Genomic DNA, 25,990 nt, shown 5'->3' with positions numbered 1-25,990 from the left:
CAGGTGCCTTCTGGCAAATTCCAGGCAGGCTGCCATGTGCCTTTTACTAAGGAGTGGCTTCCGTCTGGCTGTTCTACCATACAGGCCTGATTGGTGGATTGCTGCAGAGATAATTGTTCTTCTGGAAGGTTCTCCTGTCTCCACAGAGCAATGCTGGAGCTCCTACAGAGTGACCATCTCCTTAAATGAAGCCCTTCTCCCCCAATTGCTCAGTTTAGACAGGCGACCAGATCTAGGAAAAGTCCTGGTGTATCTGAACTTCTTCTTTTACAGATGATGGAGGCCACTGTCCTCATTTGGACATTCACAGCATCAGAAATGTACCGTTCCCCAGATTTGTGCCTCGAGATGATCCTGTCTCGGAGGTCTATATACAATTCCTTTGACTTCATGCTTGGCTTGTGCTCTGACATACACTGTTAACTGTGGGACCTTATATGTAGACAGGTGTGTGTCTTTCCAAATCATGTCCAATCAACTGAATTTACTCCAGGTGAACTCCTGTTAAGCCATAGAAACATCTCAAGGGTGATCAGTGGAATCAGGATGTACTTGAACTCAATTTTGAGTTTCATGGCAAAGGCTGTGAATACACATGCGACTTCTTGTTTTTTTTTTTTATATTTAATAAATTTGCAAAAATCTAAAAAAACAAAACAACTTTTTCAAATTTTCCTTATGGGTGTAGAATTTTGAGGGGAAAAATTGAATATTATCAATTTTTGAATAAGACTGTAACATAAATAAATGTGGAAAAAGTGCAGCGCTGTGAATACTTTCTGGATGCACTGTAAGCGGCTTCAGGAAATGAATGAATCTTTTCTGTCCTCCTTCAGTTCCCACCCAGCGGAGACGTCTGTTCCAGCGGCTGCATCTGGTCTGGTTCAGACACTGGACCATGACAAGAACATCTCTTTCCTACTGAAGGAGCTTGATGCTCTACGAGAGCTCAACACAAGGGTACCAACACACTTAAGCACCTCTTCATCTCTTTACATGAAGCTCACACAGCATCTTATTGCTAGTATTTATATGAAAGAGACTTCATATTGTCCACCAACCCAACAGTTTCTGTTTGACACCACTACCAAGTTTTACTGTTTATATTTTTTTAATTCAACACCTAGTCTGTCTGAATGGTCTGGAGTTCTCTCTGCGCAAATTAGGAGCTTAACGTCTTTGTTTTTATTATTATTATTTTATGACTCTTGCCTGTTTTCTGCTTGGAATCACCACCGCCGGTGCCCTCATCAGCCAAGGGTTGACCGATTATTGGCACCAATAATTGGCCATGCCGATAATTTGTCAGTCCCTAACACACACACACACACACATATATATACGAGGTCTGTCAATAAAGTAACGGTCCTTTTTATTTTTTTCAAAAACTATATGGATTTCATTCATATGTTTTTACGTCAGACATGCTTGAACCCTCGTGCGCATGCGTGAGTTTTTCCATGCCTGTCGGTTACGTCATTCGCCTGTGAGCACGCCTTGTGGAAGGAGTGGTCCCGCCCCCTCGTCGGATTTTCATTGTCTGGAAATGGCGGAATGAAAAGGACTTTTTTCTATCAGAATTTTTTCAGAAGCTGTTAGAGACAGGCACCTGGAAACCATTCGAAAAATTTATCTGGCTTTTGGTGAAAATTTTACGGGCTTCACAGAGAATAAGGACTGTTACTACAGCTTTAAGGACGCCTTTAAGGACGCTCGGCGCGCCGCGCTCCGAGTTGCGACGACGTGGCACAAGCCACTGGACCATTTCTAAACAGATGGCTCTGTGGATACAAGACCGTCGTGTGCTCTTTCTCTGGTTATCACAAGAGCTGGACATCAGCCATTTTCCGGCAGATTTAACTTTTAACAAGAGATTTTGTCATGGAAAGCCGAGCGGAGGCTTTGCGCGTAAAGACCGATTTGCTTTGGAAGCAAGACAACGGAACACCTCCGTTTTGGCGTGTCAGAGGACAAGTTTGGACATGTCCAGCTCTCCACAATTTCTCTGATACTTACTGGACTGGTAAGCATTGAAAGCCGAGATAGGCATGTCCTGTCGGTTACGCCTGACGTAACCGACAGGCGTGGAAAAACTCACGCATGCGCACGAGGGTTCAAGCATCTCTGACGTAAAAACATATGAATGAAATCCATATAGTTTTTGAAAAAAATAAAAAGGACCGTTACTTTATTGACAGACCTCGTATATATATATATATATATATATATATATATATACACACACACACACAGTTGTGTAAAACACACACACAGTATGTAAAAGTTTGGGCACTCCTGATGATTTCCATAATTTTCCTTCATAAATCATTGGTTGTTTTTATTAGAAATTTCAGTTAAATATATCATATAGCAGACAAACTCACTGATAATTGAGAATTAAATTAACTTTCTATTATTTACAGAAAGTGTGCACTAATTATTTAAGCAAAATTAGTCAGGTGCATAAATTTGGGCACACTTGTCGTTTATCGGTTTGAATACATTTAGAACTAATTATTTGAACACAGATTTGGTTTGGTAAGCTCATTGACCCTTGACCTCCTTACACAGGTGAATCCAATCATGTATTTAAGGTGGCCATTTGCAAATGTTTTTTCTCTTTGCATCTCCTCTAATGAGTGGCAACATGGGAGCCTCTAAACAACTCTTGAATTACCTGAAAACAAAGATTGTTCAACAATATAGTTTAGGGGAAGGATACAAAAAGCTATCTCAGAGATTTCTGCTGTCACTTTCCACTGTGAGGAACATAGTGAGGAAATGGAAGACCACAGGCATAGTACTAGTTAAGGTCCGAAGTGGCAGGCCAAGAAAAATCTCAAATAAGCTGAAGAGAAGGATGGTGAGAACAGTCAGTCAACCCACAGACCTGCTCCAAAGACCTACAACATGATCTTGCTGCAGATAGTGTCTCTGTGCATTGTTCAGCTATGCAGTGCACTTTGCATAAGGAAATGCTGTATCGGAGAGTAATGCAAAGGAAGCCTTTTCTGCGTACATGCCACAAACCGAGTCGCTTGAGGTATGCTAAAGCACATTTGTACAAGCCAGCTTCATTTTGGAATAAGGTGCTGTGGACTGATGAAACTAAAATTGAGTTATTTGGACATAACATAGGGCGGTATGCATGGCTGAAAAAGAACACAGCATTCCAAGAAAAATGCTTGCTCGCTATAGTAAAATTTGGAGGTGGTTCCATCATGCTGTGGGTCTGTGTGGGGGTTCCGGCCTGGCTGTGGAACAGCTGACCAGCTCTTCACTCTCACAAGGATCCTGGAGGGGGTCTGGGAGTATGGCCATTCAGTCTACATGTGTTTTGTGGATTTAGAGAAGGTGTATGATCGGGTACCCCGTGAGATACTGTGTGAGGCAGTACCTCACACAGTATGGACTCCTCATTGCCTGGGAGGAGTCCCTTCTCAAGACCATCCAATCTCTGTACTCACAAAGCGAGGGCTTTGTTCGTGTCCTTGGCAGTAAGTTGGATTAGTTTCCGGTGGAGGTTGGCCTCCACCAGGGCTGCCCCTTGTCACTAGTCCTGTTTGTGATATTCATGGACAGGATATCGACACAGCAGCCCGGGGGAGGAGGGTCTCCAGTTTGGCGGGATGAGGGTCTCATTGTTGCTTTTTGCAAATTATGTGGTACTCTTAACATCATCGGCCTGTGACCTCCAGCAGTCACTGGGTTGGTTTCTAGCAGAGTGTGAAACGGCTGGGATGAGGATCAGCACCTCTGAAACGCATTTGCGGAATGTCAACAGTACTTGTACTTGGCCAAGTACTTTTCACATGTACTTGGTCCAAGTCCAAGTTTACCATTTTTGAAAAAGTACTTGAGTCCAAATCCAAGTACCTGGAAAAAGTACTTTGCAAGTCCAAGTACTCAAGTACAAGTACTGACCAACTCTGATATATACATCATTTATGCCATAACTCCTCGCAGTAGCGATACTAAATGATGCTAAATACCTCAGCAGGCATAATGCACTATCTTTAGTTTGTAGTTCCAGTTTGTTGCAAATCTTCACTGAAAATATCTGGAGGACGTAGGTGACATAAAGTCGAGTGAATGAAGGCGCCGTGTCTGTCGTCGTCAACCTCCATGAGCATTTCTCTGCAGCATCGCCTGAAACAGCACCAACATCAAAACACACAGGAGGAGACTGCTCACAGCTGGAATGCAAAAACTGTGTGTGTGTGTGTGTGTGTCTGCACGTGTGTCACAGCTGCAGGCCCAACTTGTCCAGAAGGAGAAAGAACTGGAGAGGAGAGCGCTGGAGGAAGGGATGAGGGAGGAACAGCAGGAGGCCAAGCTGTGGGAGAGACCTTCAGGTAAGAAGGAGGTTCATGAGGAGAAGGAAGGAAGGAAATGAATGTAGTGAGTTTATTGCAAGTTATGAACTGTAAAGTGTATGTTACCATTTTCAAGTCAAATGTGAAACTGAGTCAGTGTATCTGAACTTCATCAGTAATGAAACACATGATTTTATTTTGAACATTTTCTAAGAATTCACAAGTGTTTCACCTCCTCCTCCTCCTCTTCCCATTCTTTGCACTCCTCCCTCTAAACGAAGAGGTTTGTCTTATAGTTTACTCTCCTCTTAATCACATTTGATCCAACCTCGACTTCTTAAATATTTGAATATTTTTAATGCACGGTGTTTAATACAGACACACACACTGATGCGTCTCTTGGTAATTTAAACAATAGCAGTGGTAACAAGGTGACGGCTAACGAGACAGAACATTGTGTGCATGTTTAACCAGCAATCACAATGAAATGTAATATTGATTTTCTTACTGAACTGTGTGTGATGGAGACATCAACACGTGTTGATGGATGCGTCGATGTAATCCGCTGGGATTATGTGAGGAAACAGGAAGAACACTCTCTATGCACATGTTTCCATGTGCTTTTTGAATTTATGTCTAAATGGAAACCACATAGGATTTAAGGAAAAAAATCCTATATATTGTTGGAACACTTTCAGACTTGGCTGAAGTTGAAAGGTCAGTGTTTTAATAAAATATGATCTCAAAGGGAAATGAGGGTTACCACAGCACAGCAGTAATGTCAAAGCAGTGGAATTTAGAAGAGGGTGCAACAGCTAAAGGGGCATGAAGTAAGAAGTAATATTGTGCATGTGATATGAGTTCATGATATGATTAAAAACCATTGTGTTCAAAAGGTAACTGGAACAATTTAGAATGGTAGATTCATGTAAGCGTTAACCGTGAAATGGGTTCATCTTTATTATAACTTGAGCACCACCGTACTGTGCTCGCTTGTCGGAGTGCCCACGGCTTTCCGCGCAAAATTCTGCCTGAAGACAGGGGTGGGCCAGTGCAAGAACATGGCCAATATTATGTTCATCGGAATGCCAGTTTCAGTAAAATGTCTGATTTCATCACAAGTAATAAATAAATCGCAAGCCACTTGTCCGTTGTGTCCTTTTTTGCCCTTTTCTCATTTAGCAGAAATGAGAAATTTGCCCAAATGTTTGTGCAAGTTGTGCACTTTGTGATAGGTTTTTGAATTTTTGGGCGTAGTGTTTGGTATGGCATAAGGTTTTCAAAAACCATGGCATACAAGCCGGGTCACCCCCTGGTGGCCGGTATGCACAAAATGAAATATGGCCACTACCGAAATCAAGGGGTCATATCTCAGTTCCTGTTTGCACTGGATTCTATTATAAAACCACTTTGTCTATGGTTTTTGGTGCGAGCAATCCATTTCTGAATTCATTTTTCAAGCTCATTCAAGGTCAAAGACTATTTTAAATGTCTGATATGTAAAATGTAAATACAAAATACAAAATGTAAAACAAAACAAAAAATCCGCACAACCTTAATGCTCCCACGCAAAAAGCTTTATTTAGATACAGATAGCAGTAGTGACGTTTCGGGCGCTGCTAAACTGAAAATGCTGTTCTTGTAACCTGATAACACCTCTGGTGTCATTTATAAGATATGTTGTGGATGTTAGCTTGCATGCTAACTTTCGCTAACTCAAAGCTAACTTTCTATTGAGTTAAATTTGTCTCAATATTACGTTGTAATATGTGCAAATGCGCAGAGGGTGATCTACATATTGCACAACATGAACAAATGATGATTGATTTGAACAATTACAAATTGTACGTAAGACAATAGGATCATAATAATTAAACAACTGCAAATGATAAAGAACACAGTGCTCATACGACTGAGGGTATTTTAGCATTGCATTATTTTTTTAATTTGATGACATCAGCACATCTCCAAAAAAGGTGGAACAGGGGCAACAAAAACCTGGTAAAGTAATTGGCACAAATCAAAAACAACTGTGACGGAGCATTTGACAACTAATTTGGTTAACTGGCAATATGGCAGTAACATGACTGGGTATAAAAGGAACATTTCATGGAGGCAGAGCCTCTCAGATGTAAAGATGAGCAGAGGTTCACCAATTTGTGACAACCTGTGTCTAAAAATTGTGGAACAATTTCAGAAAAATGTTCCTCAACATAAAATTGCAAATACTTTGAAGATTACTTTGAATATTTGAATATTTAGAAAGAGCAGCACCCTAGCGCCCCATGAACATGCAAGCGCTCAACATTTGATTCCTGTGCTTTGGAAAAGCCTACGAGTATGCCCTGTAAAAATGCAGTGAGTGAGTGAATGAATGGATAAGTTCATCCCCTCCAGGTTGATAGCATGATAACACAAATGACAAATGGCGTCATCTCATAAAGTCACGATGGTGGAAGAAGCTATCAGTTGCTGTCCTCCATCTTCAAGAACATCTTGAAGATTCATCTTTTCTGAGAGCACCTCCTCTCCTCACCCTGTAACACTCTAATATACCCAACCTTTTTACTTCACTGCCCATATCCTCCGTGAGCTCAATTTTCCCAGTGGATAATTAATAGCAAAACCAAAGATGGCCGCCATGCCATTATAGAATACCTTCTTTATTGCTATATATGCAGCATAGTCAAACAAATATGTTTTGTAAAGACGCCTTGGAAATCACTCAGACAATATTCATGAAGAACATTTAAGGACCAAATACCATATTTGGTCCATAAAAAACCCAGAATAATCATGTAACATTCCAATCAACATAAAAACAAACAATATAAATACAAAAACATTTTTTCATCCATTTTGTGCTGCTTATCCAAGTCACGGTGGTGTGAGACCAAGCAGCTCACATGCATCATCACATTTCATCAAAAATGTTTGTAAGCCCTAAAATCATAAATGCTTGTTCCCGCTGGAGCTCATTCACTAATCCAATAAGTGAAATTAACGCAACACGTGAAGGCAACAAACATCAACCTCAACATGAAAGGAGCAGGAGGTCGAACCAGAGTAAATGTAAATGTGTAATACTTTCTGTACTGTGAGTAAACTGTATGTTGAATTGAAACATTTTAGTTTCATTTGTTAATGTAGTTATTTATTTATCTTGATCATCATCTGATATTGGCAAGCTAAACCTTTTTAGAAACCTCCATGTTGATGTTTCAGAATATACAGGGGGAAAAAAAAGCCAAAGCTAAATGCTGATTAATAAGCAGATTATCGGTTGTTGAAGTGGTGACCTACCACTGTAATTGCGGATGCATGTTGGTCAGATCAGTAACATAACTCAAGCATCACTGTTCTCATGGATATAGTGCAGCAGATAAGTGTAATAACCGTTCAGTTGATAAAAGAACCATATTTGGAATAATACCTAGATTAGCCAAGTAGCCAGTGCCGTGTACAAGCAACTACTTGAACCCACAGATAAGAGTTAGGTAAGCACATAACGGACTTTAAAAGCAAAAATACCTCTGCAGCTAAACCAAAACGGTTTACACCCCAAACGGTATTGCACATTCTACAACATACACGTTCTACAGCATGCATGTATACTTACTAAAAACATATAGTAGCCGTCTAAAAAGCATGAAAAGATTGCCTTAAATTAATGTCACCCCCTCTTAGTCCACAGTACAATATTCAACAAGTACAACATTGAAATAAACCAAGATTGTGCAAATATATGAGAACAATACATATTTCCATGTACCATCTTGGGGAGGAAAATGGCCGCCATCTTGAAAATTGAAGTGACTAACAGCTTTTTTGCAGAAAGTGGACCAAGAAATATTATTGTGCCAAATTTGGTGCTTGCATCACAAAATTAAGTATTCTTAATGATCTTTGCACTTATCTGTTGCGCTACTACTCCTGAGGTACTACTACATGTACTACTACTATTCTCTTCACATTCTTTCCCACTGTGGCCAAAAGAGTGACATTCCTCACACATTATTTTCTTCAGTAATATATTATGTGCCGCTTGTGCTGCACAGAGTGACACGCTGCGTTTCATATGGACCATTTGCAGGTGTAGAGCGGCGACCATACGCTTCTCTGCTCAGACATAAGCACCTTCAGGCCTCTCAGCAGAAAGTCTCTGCTGTGCTTTTATTTTCTCTTTACTCTCTTCAGTCCCATATGAGCGCTGGTCATCTCTCCATTATGAGTTTTAGGAGAAGCACGACACACACCCGCACACCGAAATAACACAGTATCAGTCGTAATAAAGGCCGACGCTCCAGCTCTTATTGGACAGTCAGTCAGAGGAGAAATGGTAAATCACGGAGAAATGAAGCAGGTAGCAGGTGGCGAGGGGAGAGTAATTCCATTTTAACTCCTCTTTCGTGCTGATGAAACTCTCTCCTTTACTCCTCAGCGGTGTTGGAGGAGCTGCTGGCTGCTCAGAAGGACAGAGACCAGGCTCTGATGTCACGACTCCTGCTGGCCAATGAGGAGCGAGACGAGGCTTTGCTTCGCGCCCGTCACCTGCAACAGACCGCCGCCATAGAGTATGAAAAGTACATGCATGCGAGCGCGTACACACACACGATTGACAGAAAATATCAGCTATTCTGAAAATGTAATTATTTTACTTGAGACGACATGAGGGACAGAGAACCCACCTCAATGTTGGTGTATGTGAAAATGTGAAACACCTTTGACTGTCTACCTTAATTGGAGAAATGCGATACAAAAATGGATTTTCTTTTTTGAGGTAAAAAAAAAAAAGACACATTTTGGCTTGTTCTAATTTTTCAGATCTAAAGATCAGCCCCTTTCTGCTGTTTTTGTTGACTTCAATATCTTTGAGCGTTGGTCTGCTGATTGGTCCGTGTGTGATTCCCTGAGCTTATATCTGAATCCCTGGATGTTTATGGCCCCTGTATGCCCTCTGCTGCCTCTGGGGAGGGACTAGCTCTGCAGGCACGGGGTCTCTGTACTTACCTAAGGCCGGGAGATGGTGGGTGTTTGAGGACCATTTGGGAATTCCTCGCCTTACATCTGTGGGCCTCTGGGAGTGGCCCTTGGGTGCCCCCTGGTGCCCTTGGGCAGGGATTCGCTCTGTGGACATGGGTTCCTGATATGGTGGTGTTTGATGGTTCTGCTGTCTGGTGGTGGTCCCCAGTGGATGGGGTTGGAAGAAAGGGCCTGTGATTGGTTCACAGCAGAGGAAGGTGTTCATGCTTGTGTGTTATTATGTGTGCTGTGGGGTAGTGGCATGTGCCCTGTCTGGGCAATGTGGGTAACCCTCCAGATGGCTGATGGTTTTGATGGCATAGATGTGTGCCTGGTGCTGGTGGATGGAAGGTGCTTCCCACTGGGTTTTGTGCCACAGTGGGTATGATGATGCTCAGTGGTATTGTCTGATGTTGCCCTGGTGGCGGTCTTATATGGGAATTGGCATTTGTCCTCTACTGCAGTTATAGTTGGGGCATTTGACATAGGGCACCCACCATGACTAGGTTGACTTATGTTTAAACTAAATATTAGACCAATTAAAATAGTTTTTATCCCATGGAAAAAGTCTAACTAAATTACAACGAAACATAGGCCCCACGTTAAAAAAACAAAGTTGAACTCCTCTTTTAATAGAACAGAAACTGAAATGATTTGTTAGACTCTGACCTTGGGATGGCTTTAGGAGGCATCACCTCACTGTCTGTTATGTTTTTTGGTAGACAGACGTCAACATCGGTTTTTAAACCGCATGGTGACCTGTAATATCTGGATTAAACATAAACTATATAAACTGTATAAACTCTTTAAACTGATAATTGATGGAATACATCAACATGAACCAACTCTACGAGCAATTACAGAAATGGGGGAAAAAATCAAATATATGAACATTGGAAGATTGCAAAACTAAATTCCTTTAGAACATTACAGAAACTTCACAAATAACTATCGTTAGAGTCAGCTGTACAGTGCATTATCGGGTTGTTGACCTACGTTTGATATTTCATGGGATAATTAGGTAGGATGACATATGATGTGTGAAGGTAAGTCTATTGAACAGAGATGCATGTGAGGTCCAGTTGAGATACAAAAGGGAGCAGACTCAGAGTAGTGAAACATTATCAACTGTTAAAACAAAAAAACAAGACAAATGGGATCATGAAAATTTTTTATTACGTAGGGCAAACAACTTTACAGTTAATTGTTAAAAAAATTAGTCTATTAAAATAATCCGGAGTTGCACAACTGTTTTGTTTAGTCTTCTCTTTTTTGTACGGAAGCTTGAGTGTGGTGTTTACTGTGTTGTTCTTGATGTAAGTAAAATGCTTGACAGTAAGTTTGTGATAATACAAGAAAGGATTGTCTCCTCAGAGAAAATTCTCACAGCAGCAGTCCTTTCATCCCACTTTAGGAGAATGAAGTCTTCTTTAGAGTTGGGAGTGAGCTTGGGGACACCTCCTGCTCAAATTCAGTCTCCTCAGAGATGTGAAGGACTGTACCTTCATTTGTGACTCAGAAAAATGTTGTAGTCTGAAAGAGCATAGTTACACAGATTTGATTAAATTTGGGAAGGCACCATTTTCAGCCAGATCTTTTCCAAAATATTCTCCACATTGGATTAATCAGAAATTGTGTGTGTGTGTGTGTGTGTGTGTGTGTGTGTGGTTGGGTGGAAGGGGTGGGGGTTATACATTAATACCAGAAAGTCAAAGATCTGCCTGGCAAAACAAACAAAGAAACAAAACAAATCATGCATGTCTGACATTTATAAATGCCTTTTATTTTTAACACTGTATTTTGTAGGGATGTGAATCGTACAACTCACGATTCGATTCGGATTCTTGGGGTGAAGATTTGATTCAGAATCGATTTTTGATTCAAAGAGCTCTGAGAAATAGTTATATTACTTAAAAAATGTTTATGTTTAAGAAAATGCAGCTTTACAAGGTTAATCAAGTGATTCTAGATGTAAATTTACTTATCTGCTTTGCTCGTTCAGAGTTGGCTGGCAGTTTAGCGAAGCACTGGTCAGTCGTCGGCAGATACCGCTGCTCCCCTCTTTTAGCTCTGGGTGATGGCGTCGCATGTGGGCTTGCGGATTTGAAGTGTTTCCGAAGTACTTGACTTTCATTTTGCAGATTTTGCACACTGCATAAGTCATGTCAAGCTCCTTCTTACGCAGCAAATAATAAAATCCAAAATGTGTCCAAACTTTTGCCTTCAGCAAAGATGGTGCTGGCTGAATTAGCTCTTCGTCCGCCATGCTAAGCTGCAGCTCACGAATGTTTGAAGCACGCCGGATCCTCCCCTCGCGGGGACGCTGTAGTACGGAATCCATTGCCTGACAAACAGTACACACAGCAAGTAAGCAAGAAAAGGTTTAAAAAAAAAAAAAAGCTTTTTAAAAATTGATTCTTGGACATTTTGGATAGGTTCAGAATCGTAATAAATAAGAATCGTGATTCGGACGTGAATCAATTTTTTCCGACACCCCTAGTATTTTGGGTTTCATGTAGGATATGTACAGAAGCCCTGAAATGCTCACATCACTCGCTAGACGGTGACTAAAGGTGCTCAAATGTGTGGCAAGTCTCAACCATTTCTTCATTTGAGAATTTAACTTTTGGTTAAAGAAAGGTGGGCTGACAGCCAAGAATCAATTAACACTGGTGTCCTTCCCCTTATGGGTAACTTATCCATTCCAATCATTTAGCATAAATTTGTTGTACTTATTGTAAAAAAACAAACAAACAAAAAACCTCAAAAACATTGTTCACTGTTTACTGTTTCTGCATCATTTCGGAGCCCAGCCGCTCGTCTGAGACTGAGTCTCTACACACAAAGTGATCAAAGGGAATAATCTGATTATTAAGCATCAGATGAGAAGGTTAAAATCTGTTAAATCATCCTAAAGTCAGTTTTAAGCAGAAACGAGGCCATTTTAAGCAGAAACAAAGCGATAATCGGTGATGCTTTGAAATGACGGAGGCGCAGTGAATGTAGCAGGTAGCAGCTCATGTACCTGCGGCGCTCTGATCGCTTCCTCTATCTTTATGATGAAATAATGCTGAATTTATGTGGAAATGATTGTTGTACAAAAGCTTCCAATATCTGTCGCTGAGATAGATGATGACTGGAGTGCAGTTTGAAGCAGAAACGAGTTGATAATCAGTGAACCGCAGCTGACGCACAGAAATGATGCATGCACAGTGAAGGCAGGGCAGACTGATTTTTAGGGGGGACCGTTCGGTTGGTGACACCGGGATATGATTTTTGGTCCACATTGCACAGCTCAAGGATCACTTGTGGCTGAAGTCTTCATTGTAGCTTGGCTTGTTTGTTAGTTTCTTTCACTTCTAAACCCTACGTCTGATGACCACTAAGGCCAACGCCGCTTCTTAGCAGATTTATTCATCAAATGTATCAGATTTATCAAATCACTGGTTTATTTGCCCTTGATTGGCAACAAAAACAGAAAATATGCAAACACAACAGAATATTCACTCCTGCTATATTAACACAGTTTGAATGATGAGGAAGAGAAGGACTGAGAGGAGAGTTTAATGAGTAAAGTATGAACAGAACGGTTACTGTGTGTGTCCTCATCCTGAAGAAATGACAGAGTCATCCACAGTGTGGATGTTGTTGAATGAAAGAACAGGGAAAGGGCAGATTTGGGTTTCCTTGCGCACGTCAGTGTATAAAACAAAGTGATTTAATTTTGGTGTGGACACAGTCTGAGTTAAATAGACGTGAGGCGAGAATCCACAGAGAGTATGATTCCCCACGTGTACACGTCAACGTCAGTCATCAAATTGTCCTCCCCCAAGCTATCAAGCCAAAAACAGGGGATTGAATGTAGACACTTGGCTGACTGAACAAAAAGCAAAGGGTTTCATTATCACGGGCCTCCAAGCCCCAGCAAAGGGACCAGGAGGTTTCCTGCTGTACCATGGATACATTGTTGTTTATGTATGTTACCTCAGCTTGTGGCACTGGGACAAGATTTGGAGAGTTTTAGACTTAGTTTGGTTTTGTGCTTTAACAGACTGGAAGTGGATCATTATTTTGTCTCTCCTACTTTTGCATTTGCTGCTGCAGATGTGTAAGATGAGGGTAGATTGAAGTATGCTGTCTGTAGTTGGACCATGTCATCTTTCAGTGCTGGTGAAATACTGCACCACAGGGTCGAAAGGTTCACCCTTTTTATGTGGAAAAAAATAGAAAAAAAGTGGAATTTTGGTCTGCAATATACGCATATTACCATGTAAAAAAAACAAACAAAAACTGGAATTTACACCATAGAATAGCTTCATTTGGAAAGAGTGACTCATTTTACAATGATTTTGGTGATGATTTTCTATGTTGTTTTATTTTAATATATTCATTTAAATTTTTTTTGTAGCGGAGTGTATCTGCACAGGAAATGCCATTTTAAGTAAAACAAAGATTAAAAACTGGCAGGAAGTCTCACCAAATCACCTGATCCAAATCACCAAGATCATTTTATTCTGCAATATATGCATATTACCATGTAAAAAAACAAAAAAAAAAAAACAAAAACAGGAATTTACACCATAGTATAGCTCCATTTGGAAAGAGTGACTCATTTTACAGTGATTTTGGTGATGATTTTCTATGTTATTTTCTTTTAATATTTATTTCTTAAAATTTTTTGTTGTAGGGGAATGCATCTGCACAGGAAATGCCATTTTAATTAAAAACAAAGATTAAAATCTGGCAGGAAGTCTGACCAAATCACCAAGATAATTTTAGTTTACAATACTGTATATGCATATTACATGTAAAAAAACAAACAAACAAACAAACAAAAAACAGGAATTTACACCATAGAATAGCTCCATTTGGAAAGAGTGACTCATTTTACAGTGATTTTGGTGATGATTTTCTATGTTATTTTATTTTAATATTTATTTCTTTAATTTATTTTATTTTATTTTTTTTGTAGGGGAATGTATCTGTACAGGAAATGCCATTTTAATTAAAACAAAGATAAAAACTGGCAGGAAGTCTGACCAAATCACCTGTTTTTGGTCAACATTATTGTTTTTGTAGCCATTTTGGTGTTTTTATCCTGTTTCTATAATTTGTTATGTGGAGAACTGCTTTCACGCATGACATGAAGAAAACATTTCCGACATTTCACAGTAAAAGTCATAAACCTAAATGCAGCTGACCAGAGGGATGTGACATCAACTTAGAGCATTTTCAGAGACAACGCAGTCAAATACGCAACGATGTCAGATACTTCTGAGGTCATTTTTCTGGGTTGGTTGGGTCATTTTTCCAGGAACCTCTGTCAAGAATTTAACACTGACAGTCACAGACAAGCTCCAGACATTTGTGGCAGCTTGCAGTTAAACTGGTGAGCAGCTTCATGTTGCTGTGGGCCCAGTCATCCTGGGGGGTTTTGACCACTGAACTATATTGCTGGAATGGACAGACATGGTTTTCAGGCACACAACAGAGCCACCATTGCTAAGTGTAATAAGAGGACAGGTGTTCAGTGTGAAAATTATGTGCTAAAGCCAAATTATTTGATACAATATGTGACATATTCTAGTTCTAGACCGCAACATGATATCCTTGTTTGCTGTGGCTAATATCACAGTGTGTGGCTGAAAGAGTAATAAAGTAAGTCCTTTTGGCTGCTCCTTTGTTTTCACTCGGCGTCGCCACAGCAGATCCAAGGTGGATATGCATGTTGATTTGGCACAAGTTTTACACCGGATGGCCTTCCTGACACAACTCCACATTACTTGGAGAAAGATTGCAAGGGTGGGATTTGAACTGGGAAATGCCGCACTAAAAATAAGCCACTAACTACTTGGCTACCACGTGTTTGTGACATTTATGGAGAAACAGGGAGTACAGATTAATAGCAGGCATTAAACGCAAAATTCAGAAGTAGTTACAACTGGAGCAGTGATTCATATTTATATGCAGCCTCATCTTTTTAAAATATTATATGAATATATTGTAAGTAAGTCACTTTGGCCGTTCCCTTGTTTGCACTTGGGGTCGCCACAGCAAATCTGAGGTGGATCAAGTTTTACGCCGGATACTCTTCCTGACGCAACTCCACATTACATGGAGAAATGTGGCAGGGGTGGGATTTGAACCGGGAGCCTGCCGCACCGAAACTAAGTGCACTAACCACTTGGCCATCACCCCTGCTATATGAATATATTGTAAAGTAGTTATTTTTAAAAGAACGCGTCGGAAAGCTCCCAAACGATCCTAAAAGCTGTACGGCCTTTCAAATTTGACAGACATGACAAAATTTAGTTTCTACTGAATCCAAGCATTATAATGTAGGTTTATTTTTGTAATATGTTTCAAAATCACAGTTTGTTTTAATGAAGCGAACATATTTATCTGGGGGAATTCCATAATGAATTTTTTTTCCTTCGTTGCCATCATGCAGACAGACTGCAGGAGGAAGCACGTGTGTGCACATATGAGCTCGGGGGAAGCCCAAACTTTGTGAGAATGCTATGGCGTGATGCTATGACATGATCTATGACGTTGCTACCAAATGTAGGTCATGGCATCTGATTTTGAATCTGAATTTGTTTTATGACTTAAATCTTAAAAAGCAAAAACAAACAAAGGCCGTACAACTTTAAGCACAATAGTAGGTTTCCCAGGCCCCCATTGTGATAACGTCTTTCTCCCAAAATATTAACCTAAAAACGTACTGAGCCACATTTGTACGATCAGTCCACTGCAGGCAAATGTAGGCAGCAGGAGTTGATGCGTTCAAGTTAATTATAAATGTTTTATATTCATTAATTTCATAAATAATTTTTCTTGCTTGACATCGCATGTCCTGCTTACTCTTTTATACTTGTGACTCAAATCATAAGTCCTTTGGTTTCTCCTAAGTTTTTTTTTTTTGTCTCGGGGACACCACAGCTGATCTGGTATGGAGACACATGTTGCACTTTGGTGACTACAATCCTTCACTGAAATCATTGTGTCTGTTATAGTCTGAATTGGAGCAGTTGTTTCCTCACAGTGCATCTGGTACGTTTCAGGTACAGGGTTAGAAGCTGAGGTACCCCACAGTCCAGCCAGTGTTTCTGCACATCTGTTGGGGTGGGTTAACATCTGATCAGACTGCTCCTTCAATGCATCCCTGTAGAGGAATTCTGGACGTGTCCAAATGGGATGGGATGCAGGCGGAGACCCAGGACATGCTGGAGGGATTATCTATCCCATCTGGTCTGGGAACACCTCAGGTGCCCCAGGAAGAGTTGGAGGGTGGGACTGGAGAAAGGGGAAGATTCTGAAATGCCCCCCTCAGTCTGCTGGTACAAAGATCTACTGTAGAGCTGAATGAACGGTTATTAAAACTGAGAATTAATTCACACTGAGAAACAAGTGTTACTGTGAGTTCACTGCTTCTGATCTCAAAATAAAATCAACTTCAGAGAATAATACTAATAATACTAATACTAATAGTTGTTTTGTTGATGTTGTTGTCACCATCATGACAAAGCTGCTTAATAATAATAATAGTGTTGTTGACATTGTCATGGCCATCATCACAAAGCTAATTAATAATAACAACAATAATAATAATAATAATAATACTGTGGTAATAATAATAATAATAATATTTGTGTTGTTGACATTGTCATAATCATCATCACTAAGCTACTGATTTACATACAGTAGTTGGTTGGCTCTCACTGCGGTATTGTATCACTTCCTGTTCCGGAGCACAGCGGTGTTTTGCTGTATCTGTTAGCTGTTTAATCTGCGCAGTTAGATTGATCTAGTTATCTAGATAACGATTTGTTTCCCAGTCTAATCTTCACGTGCCTTAACTAAAGCACTCCTTCTGCTGAATCACCTCTAAATTATTTACACATTATTCACTTTGCGTGTTTTTAGGAATCCGCTAGCTTAGCGCAGCTACTAGCTCTTAGCCGGTTTAGCATGGCGGCTTCTCTTGTCTCTCCCGCACTTTTCTGCTCTGGGTGTGAAATGTTTAGTTATTCCTCGACCTCCTTTAGCAGTAATGGTACTTGTAATAAGTGTAGCTTATTCATAGCTTTGGAGGCCAGGCTGGGCGAATTGGAGACTCGGCTCCGCACCGTGGAAAATTCTACAGCTAGCCAGGCCCCTGTAGTCGGTGCGGACCAAGGTAGCTTAGCCGCCGTTAGTTCCCCTCTGGCAGATCCCGAGCAGCCGGGAATGCAGGCCGACTGGGTGACTGTGAGGAGGAAGCGTAGTTCTAAACAGAAGCCCCGTGTACACCGCCAACCCGTTCACATTTCTAACCGTTTTTCCCCACTCGACGACACACCCGCCAAGGATCAAACTCTGGTTATTGGCTACTCTGTTTTGAGAAATGTGAAGTTAGCGACACCAGCAACCATAGTCAATTGTCTTCCGGGGGCCAGAGCAGGCAACATTGACGGAAATTTGAAACTGCTGGCTAAGGCTAAGCCTAAATTTGGTAAGATTGTAATTCACGTCGGCAGTAATGACACCCGGTTACGCCAATCGGAGGTTACTAAAATTAACATTGAATCGGTGTGTAACTTTGCAAAAACAATGTCGGACTCTATAGTTTTCTCTGGGCCCCTCCCCAATCAGACCGGGAGTGACATGTTTAGCCGCATGTTCTCCTTGAATTGCTGGCTGTCTGAGTGGTGTCCAAAAAATGAGGTGGGCTTCATAGATAATTGGCAAAGCTTCTGGGGAAAACCTGGTCTTGTTAGGAGAGACGGCATCCATCCCACTTTGGATGGAGCAGCTCTCATTTCTAGAAATCTGGCCAGTTTTCTTAAATCCTCCAAACCGTGACTATCCAGGGTTGGGACCAGGAAGCAGAGTTGTAGTCTTACACACCTCTCTGCAGCTTCTCTCCCCCTGCCATCCCCTCATTACCCCATCCCCGTAGAGACGGTGTCTGCTCCCAGACCACCAATAACCAGCAAAAATCTATTTAAGCATAAAAATTCAAAAAGAAAAAATAATATAGCACCTTCAACTGCACCACAGACTAAAACAGTTAAATGTGGTCTATTAAACATTAGGTCTCTCTCTTCTAAGTCCCTGTTGGTAAATGATATAATAATTGATCAACATATTGATTTATTCTGCCTTACAGAAACCTGGTTACAGCAGGATGAATATGTTAGTTTAAATGAGTCAACACCCCCGAGTCACACTAACTGTCAGAATGCTCGTAGCACGGGCCGAGGCAGAGGATTAGCAGCAATCTTCCATTCCAGCTTATTAATTAATCAAAAACCCAGACAGAGCTTTAATTCATTTGAAAGCTTGACTCTTAGTCTTGTCCATCCAAATTGGAAGTCCCAAAAAACAGTTTTATTTGTTATTATCTATCGTTCACCTGGTCGTTACTGTGAGTTTCTTTGTGAATTTTCAGACCTTTTGTCTGACTTAGTGCTTAGCTCAGATAAGATAATTATAGTGGGCTATTTTAACATCCACACAGATGCTGAGAATGACAGCCTCAACACTGCATTTAATCTATTATTACACTCTATTGGCTTTGCTCAAAATGTAAATGAGTCCACCCACCACTTTAATCATATCTTAGATCTTGTTCTGACTTATGGTATGGAAATAGAAGACTTAACAGTATTCCCTGAAAACTCCCTTCTGTCTGATCATTTCTTAATAACATTTACATTTACTCTGATGGGCTACCCAGCAGTGGGGAATAAGTTTTATTACACTAGAAGTCTTTCAGAAAGCGCTGTAACTAGGTTTAAGGATATGATTCCTTCTTTATGTTCTCTAATGCCATATACCAACACAGTGCAGAGTAGCTACCTAAACTCTGTAAGTGAGATAGAGTATCTCGTCAATAGTTTTACATCCTCATTGAAGACAACTTTGGATGCTGTAGCTCCTCTGAAAAAGAGAGCTTTAAATCAGAAGTGCCTGACTCCGTGGTATAACTCACAAACTCGTAGCTTAAAGCAGATAACCCGTAAGTTGGAGAGGAAATGGCGTCTCACTAATTTAGAAGATCTTCAGTTAGCCTGGAAAAAGAGTCTGTTGCTCTATAAAAAAGCCCTCCGTAAAGCTAGGACATCTTTCTACTCATCACTAATTGAAGAAAATAAGAACAACCCCAGGTTTCTTTTCAGCACTGTAGCCAGGCTGACAAAGAGTCAGAGCTCTATTGAGCTGAGTATTCCATTAACTTTAACTAGTAATGACTTCATGACTTTCTTTGCTAACAAAATTTTAACTATTAGAGAAAAAATTACTCATAACCATCCCAAAGACATATCGTTATCTTTGGCTGCTTTCAGTGATGCCGGTATTTGGTTAGACTCTTTCTCTCCGATTGTCCTGTCTGAGTTATTTTCATTAGTTACTTCATCCAAACCATCAACATGTTTATTAGACCCCATTCCTACCAGGCTGCTCAAGGAAGCCCTACCATTATTTAATGCTTCGATCTTAAATATGATCAATCTATCTTTGTTAGTTGGCTATGTACCACAGGCTTTTAAGATGGCAGTAATTAAACCATTACTTAAAAAGCCATCACTTGACCCAGCTATCTTAGCTAATTATAGGCCAATCTCCAACCTTCCTTTTCTCTCAAAAATTCTTGAAAGGGTAGTTGTAAAACAGCTAACTGATTGTCTGCAGAGGAATGGTCTATTTGAAGAGTTTCAGTCAGGTTTTAGAATTCATCATAGTACAGAAACAGCATTAGTGAAGGTTGCAAATGATCTTCTTATGGCCTCGGACAGTGGACTCATCTCTGTGCTTGTTCTGTTAGACCTCAGTGCTGCTTTTGATACTGTTGACCATAAAATTTTATTACAGAGATTAGAGCATGCCATAGGTATTAAAGGCACTGCGCTGCGGTGGTTTGAATCATATTTGTCTAATAGATTACAATTTGTTCATGTAAATGGGGAATCTTCTTCACAGACTAAAGTTAATTATGGAGTTCCACAAGGTTCTGTGCTAGGACCAATTTTATTCACTTTATACATGCTTCCCTTAGGCAGTATTATTAGACGATATTGCTTAAATTTTCATTGTTACGCAGATGATACCCAGCTTTATCTATCCATGAAGCCAGAGGACACACACCAATTAGCTAAACTGCAGGATTGTCTTACAGACATAAAGACATGGATGACCTCTAATTTCCTGCTTTTAAACTCGGATAAAACTGAAGTTATTGTACTTGGCCCCACAAATCTTAGAAGCATGGTGTCTAACCAGATCCTTACTCTGGATGGCATTACCCTGACCTCTAGTAATACTGTGAGAAATCTTGGAGTCATTTTTGATCAGGATATGTCATTCAAAGCGCATATTAAACAAATATGTAGGACTGCTTTTTTGCATTTACGCAATATCTCTAGAATTAGAAAGGTCTTGTCTCAGAGTGATGCTGAAAAACTAATTCATGCATTTATTTCCTCTAGGCTGGACTATTGTAATTCATTATTATCAGGTTGTCCTAAAAGTTCCCTAAAAAGCCTTCAGTTAATTCAAAATGCTGCAGCTAGAGTACTAACGAGGACTAGAAGGAGAGAGCATATCTCACCCATATTGGCCTCTCTTCATTGGCTTCCTGTTAATTCTAGAATAGAATTTAAAATTCTTCTTCTTACTTATAAGGTTTTGAATAATCAGGTCCCATCTTATCTTAGGGACCTCGTAGTACCATATCACCCCAATAGAGCGCTTCGCTCTCAGACTGCAGGCTTACTTGTAGTTCCTATGGTTTGTAAGAGTAGAATGGGAGGCAGAGCCTTCAGCTTTCAGGCTCCTCTCCTGTGGAACCAGCTCCCAATTCAGATCAGGGAGACAGACACCCTCTCTACTTTTAAGATTAGGCTTAAAACTTTCCTTTTTGCTAAAGCTTATAGTTAGGGCTGGATCAGGTGACCCTGAACCATCCCTTAGTTATGCTGCTATAGACGTAGACTGCTGGGGGGTTCCCATGATGCACTGTTTCTTTCTCTTTTTGCTCTGTATGCACCACTCTGCATTTAATCATTAGTGATCGATCTCTGCTCCCCTCCACAGCATGTCTTTTTCCTGGTTCTCTCCCTCAGCCCCAACCAGTCCCAGCAGAGGACTGCCCCTCCCTGAGCCTGGTTCTGCTGGAGGTTTCTTCCTGTTAAAAGGGAGTTTTTCCTTCCCACTGTAGCCAAGTGCTTGCTCACAGGGGGTCGTTTTGACCGTTGGGGTTTTACATAATTATTGTATGGCCTTGCCTTACAATATAAAGCGCCTTGGGGCAACTGTTTGTTGTGATTTGGCGCTATATAAAAAAAAAAAAATGGAAAATGGAATGAATGGAAGTAATGGTAATAATAATAATAGTTTTGTTTGACATTGTCGTCATTACAAAGCTTATTAATAATAATGATGTAGTAATAATCATAATAATAGTTGTTTTGTTAACATCATCGTCATCATCGCTAAGCTAATAATAATAATAATGTGGTAATAATAATATATTTTTGTTGTTGTTGACATTGCCATAGTCATATCACTAAGCTAAGTAATAGTAATAATAATAATAATAATAATAATAGTTGTTTTGTTGACATTGTCGTCATTACAAAGCCAATTAATAATAATGATGTGGTAATAATCATAATAATAATAGTTATGCTTTGTTAATATTATCGTCATCATCGCTGGGAGAGGTGATGGTCTAGTGGTTAAGGCGTTGGGCTTGAGACCAGAAGATCCTCATTTCAAATCCCAGCCTGACTGGGAAATCACTAAGGGCCCTTGGGCAAGGTCTTTAATCCCCTATTTCTCCCGGTTTGTAGTGAGCGCCTTGTATGGCAGCACATTCATATCGGGGTGAATGTGAGGCATTATTTATAAAGCTCTTTGAGCGTCTGATGCAGATGGAAAAGCGCTATATTAATGCATTTACTATTTTACCATTTATCATCATTAAGCTAATAATAATAATAATAGTGTTGTTGACATTGTTGTCATCATCACAAAGCTAATTAATAATAATAATAATGTGGTAATAATCATAATAATAATATTTGTTTTGTTGTTGACATTGTCATAATCATCATTAATAAGCTAACTAATAATAATAATAGTTGTTTTGTTGTTGACATTGTCATAATCATCATTAATAATCTAAGTAATAATAGTTGTTTTGTTGACATTATCATTACGAAGCTAATTAATAATAATGATATGGTAATAATCATCATAATAATAGTTGTTTTATTGTTAATGTTCATTGTCAGAATCATTATCTCTCAGCTAACCATAATAATAATAGTTGTGTTTTGTTAACGTTGTCATCATCACTAAGCTAATAATAATAATAATGATAAAGTAGTTGTGTTTTGTTGTTGTCATAATCATCATCACTAAGCTAATTAATAATCATAATAATAATACTTGTTTTGTTGTTGACATTGTCAGAATCATTATCGCTAAGCTAACCATAATAATATTAGTGTTTTGTTCACGTCGTCATCATCACTAAGCTAATAATATAATAGTTGTATTTTGTTGTTGACGTTGTCATAATCATCATCACAAAGCTAATTAATAATAATGACGTGGTAATAGTCATCATAATAATAATAGTTGTTTTGTTGACATTGTCATCATTACGAAGCTAATGAATAATAATGATATTATAATAATACATAATAATAATAATAGTTGTTTTGTTGACATTGTCATCATTACGAAGCTAATGAATAATAATGATATTATAATAATACATAATAATAATAATAGTTGTTTTATTGACATTGTCATCATTACAAACCTAATTAATAATAATAATAATAGTTGTTTTGTTGTTGACATTGTCATAATCATCATCACTAAGCTAAGTAATAATAATAATAATAATAACAATAGTTGTGTTTTGTTATTGACGTTGTCAGAATCATTATCTCTAAGCTAACTATAATAATAGTTGTTTTGTTAACTTTGTCATGATCACTAAGCTAATAATAATAATGATAGTTGTGTTTTGTTGTTTTCATAATCATCATCACTAAGCTAATTAATAATAATAATAAGAAGAAGAAGAAGAATACTCGTTTTGTTGTTGACGTTGTCAGAATCATTATCTCTAAGCTAACCATAATAATATTAGTTGTGTTTTGATAACGTTGTCATCATCACTAAGGTAATAATATAATAATAGTTGTATTTTGTTGTTGATGCTGTCATAATCATCATCACAAAGCTAATTAATAATAATGATGTGGTAATAGTATCATAATAATAATAGTTGTGTTTTGTTGTTGACATTGTCATAATCATCATTAATAAGCTAAGTAATAATAATAATAATAATAGTTGTTTTGTTGACATTGTCATCATTACAAAGCTAATTAATAATAATGATGTGGAAATAATAATAATAATAATAATAGTTGTTTTGTTGTTGATGTTGAATCATTATCTCTAAGCTAACCATAATAATAATAGTTGTGTTTTGTTAATGTCATCATCATCACTAAGCTAATAATAATAATAATAATAATAGTTGTTTTGTTGTTGACGTTGTCAAAATTATTATCTCTAAGCTAACCATAATAATAATAGTTGTGTTTTGTTAATGTCATCATCATCACTAAGCTAATAATAATAATAATAATAGTTGTTTTGTTGTTGACGTTGTCAGAATTATTATCTCTAAGCTAACCATAATAATAATAGTTGTTTTTGTTGTTGACATTGTCATAATCATCACAGCTAAGCTAATTAATAATAATAATAATAATAATAATAGTTGTGTTCTGTTGTTGATGTTGTCAGAATTATTATCTCTAAGCTAACCATAATAATAATAGTTGTTTTTGTTGTTGACGTTGTCATAATCATCACAGCTAATTAATAATAATAATAATAATAATAATAATACTGTTAACAATGTCTGCCAGTCAGATGGATCTTTTCAGTAAATAATTGTACCTGGTTACATTGGTTTTAAATCAGTTTCTTGTTTTCTGTTTTGGAGGCTGTCAGGCTTGTTTGTCTTCGGCATCATCACAGTCGGTGTGTTGGTCCTCTGGTGGAGTCGTGCCATGAAATCACATGTTTATTCTGTTATTTAAATGTGAAAGTTGAAGCTGTTTAGTTTGTTTACCTGGAGGATTGAAAAAAAAAGTCTCTCCTTTCTGCCTCTTCCTCCTCCCCCTCTTCATTATTCACCTTCTCAGTCTTGTTAAGAGCTGTGAAATGAGCTCTCGTCCTCTTCAAGGAGCCGCCAAATAGACCAAGAAATCTAATTAGAGATAACACTTCACTCCTCCTCTGCCTCCCCCTCTTTCTGCATCACTCCATCACCCTGCTTTTCCTCCCCCCCCTAGGATGAGAGGGTAATTGATATTGGAAGCCACAATCCATTTTATGAGGGACAGAATATGGAAGAGCATGTTCCATCTGTCAGAAGTGTGTATGTGTTTGAGGGGTTGGTGGTGTGAATTGAGTTGTGTGTTTTCCTAATGGGAAAGAGGCAGCCTGTAATACCTCTGTAAATGTGTGTGTTTTATGTATTTAGGTGAAAGTGTGTGTATGAATAATTGCATTATTCATACACACACTTGCTGCTGCAGTGTTTCCCTGTTTTTTTTCTTTTTTCTTTTTTGTCGCCAATGTGTTCCAGTAAATTTTATTAATCAAACAGCAAAGTTTTCCTTGAATCGCAGAGTGAAATTAATCCTACAGATTAATTTCTTCATTAATGTCAATACAGATTGGAGTTTAGTTTAGGGTCTTCTTTGCATTTTATCAAGTGCTGATGTTACAAATTTTAATCGTCCTGATTGTGTCTTCAGTTCTATTACATATTCATTTTTTTTCTGTCTTAATAAGGTGCACTAATTAAGCTGTCATTTGCTGGGGTCTTTCAGAGGTCATGTGTGGGATATGACTGAAGGAACCAGAACCTTCTGGTGTCTGAGACTTTAGAATGAGGACAGAAGTTGTCAGTTCTTCAGTGTAAAGTTATCAGGCAGCATTTCGCTGTCAGCTGTAGAACTGTTTGACATGTGGAACTTTTCCAAAATAATGAATCACGATTTTATTGTCACACAGATCATTTGATCCTCCTAATGGCTGCCAGCGGCTGTATTTCAGATTTTTGTCTGCGGCTGGAGGTGTTTATGACGGCTGTGCGGTGAGCCGAGCCGAGCTGAGCCAGGCTGGATGGGCTGTAAGCAGGGTGTTAGAGGAGCTTTATTGGAGGCGGCTGGTCTTTCATTACCTGCTGTTCCCTGCAGAGCGGCATTGCCGCGGCCACCTTATTACAGTTTATTACATCAAAACAGCAGCAGAGTAAATGAAAAGAGCTTCCCAGGAGGAGAGGCAACAGATCAGCTAGTTACCAACTTCACGTCCACTATTATCACTCGTCAGAAGAATCAACTCTTATTGTCCAAACTCCCGAACAGGCGGGCAGTGGCATGACTGGTTTTTCGCAGCTTTAAAATGATTTTTAAAATGATGAAGAGTTTCCACTGGACATCAGGGGACTGCAGGAAGAACTTATTGTCCGGCTCCATGTGTCATGGAGCTCCGATCACACGGAAGCTGAGGTTTAATTTGGAGACTGGTGCCGGCAGTTGGGACATATGAGGCTCCTCCCA

General features: G+C 39.2%; 1 protein-coding gene across 3 annotated transcripts in view; it reads left to right on the top strand.

Moving 5' to 3' along the window:
* Positions 1 to 25,990, top strand: part of mipol1 (mirror-image polydactyly 1) — a 168,784-nt gene that overhangs the window by 65,927 nt on the left and 76,867 nt on the right. For 2 of the 3 annotated variants that reach the window (XM_034195481.1, XM_034195479.1), the window contains 3 exons: positions 837 to 960; positions 4,250 to 4,355; positions 8,758 to 8,899. In XM_034195481.1, the coding sequence (XP_034051372.1) occupies positions 837 to 960; positions 4,250 to 4,355; positions 8,758 to 8,899 (372 nt within the window). The remainder of the gene's footprint in view (positions 1 to 836; positions 961 to 4,249; positions 4,356 to 8,757; positions 8,900 to 25,990) is intronic. The other variant, XM_034195480.1, reaches the window with a different exon arrangement.

The sequence above is a fragment of the Thalassophryne amazonica genome, chromosome 19, assembly GCF_902500255.1.
Source record: "Thalassophryne amazonica chromosome 19, fThaAma1.1, whole genome shotgun sequence".
In the NCBI taxonomy this organism is placed as follows: domain Eukaryota; kingdom Metazoa; phylum Chordata; class Actinopteri; order Batrachoidiformes; family Batrachoididae; genus Thalassophryne; species Thalassophryne amazonica.
The sequence above is the reverse complement of the archived record's forward strand: the minus strand, read 5'-3'. Positions and strand labels throughout refer to the sequence as shown.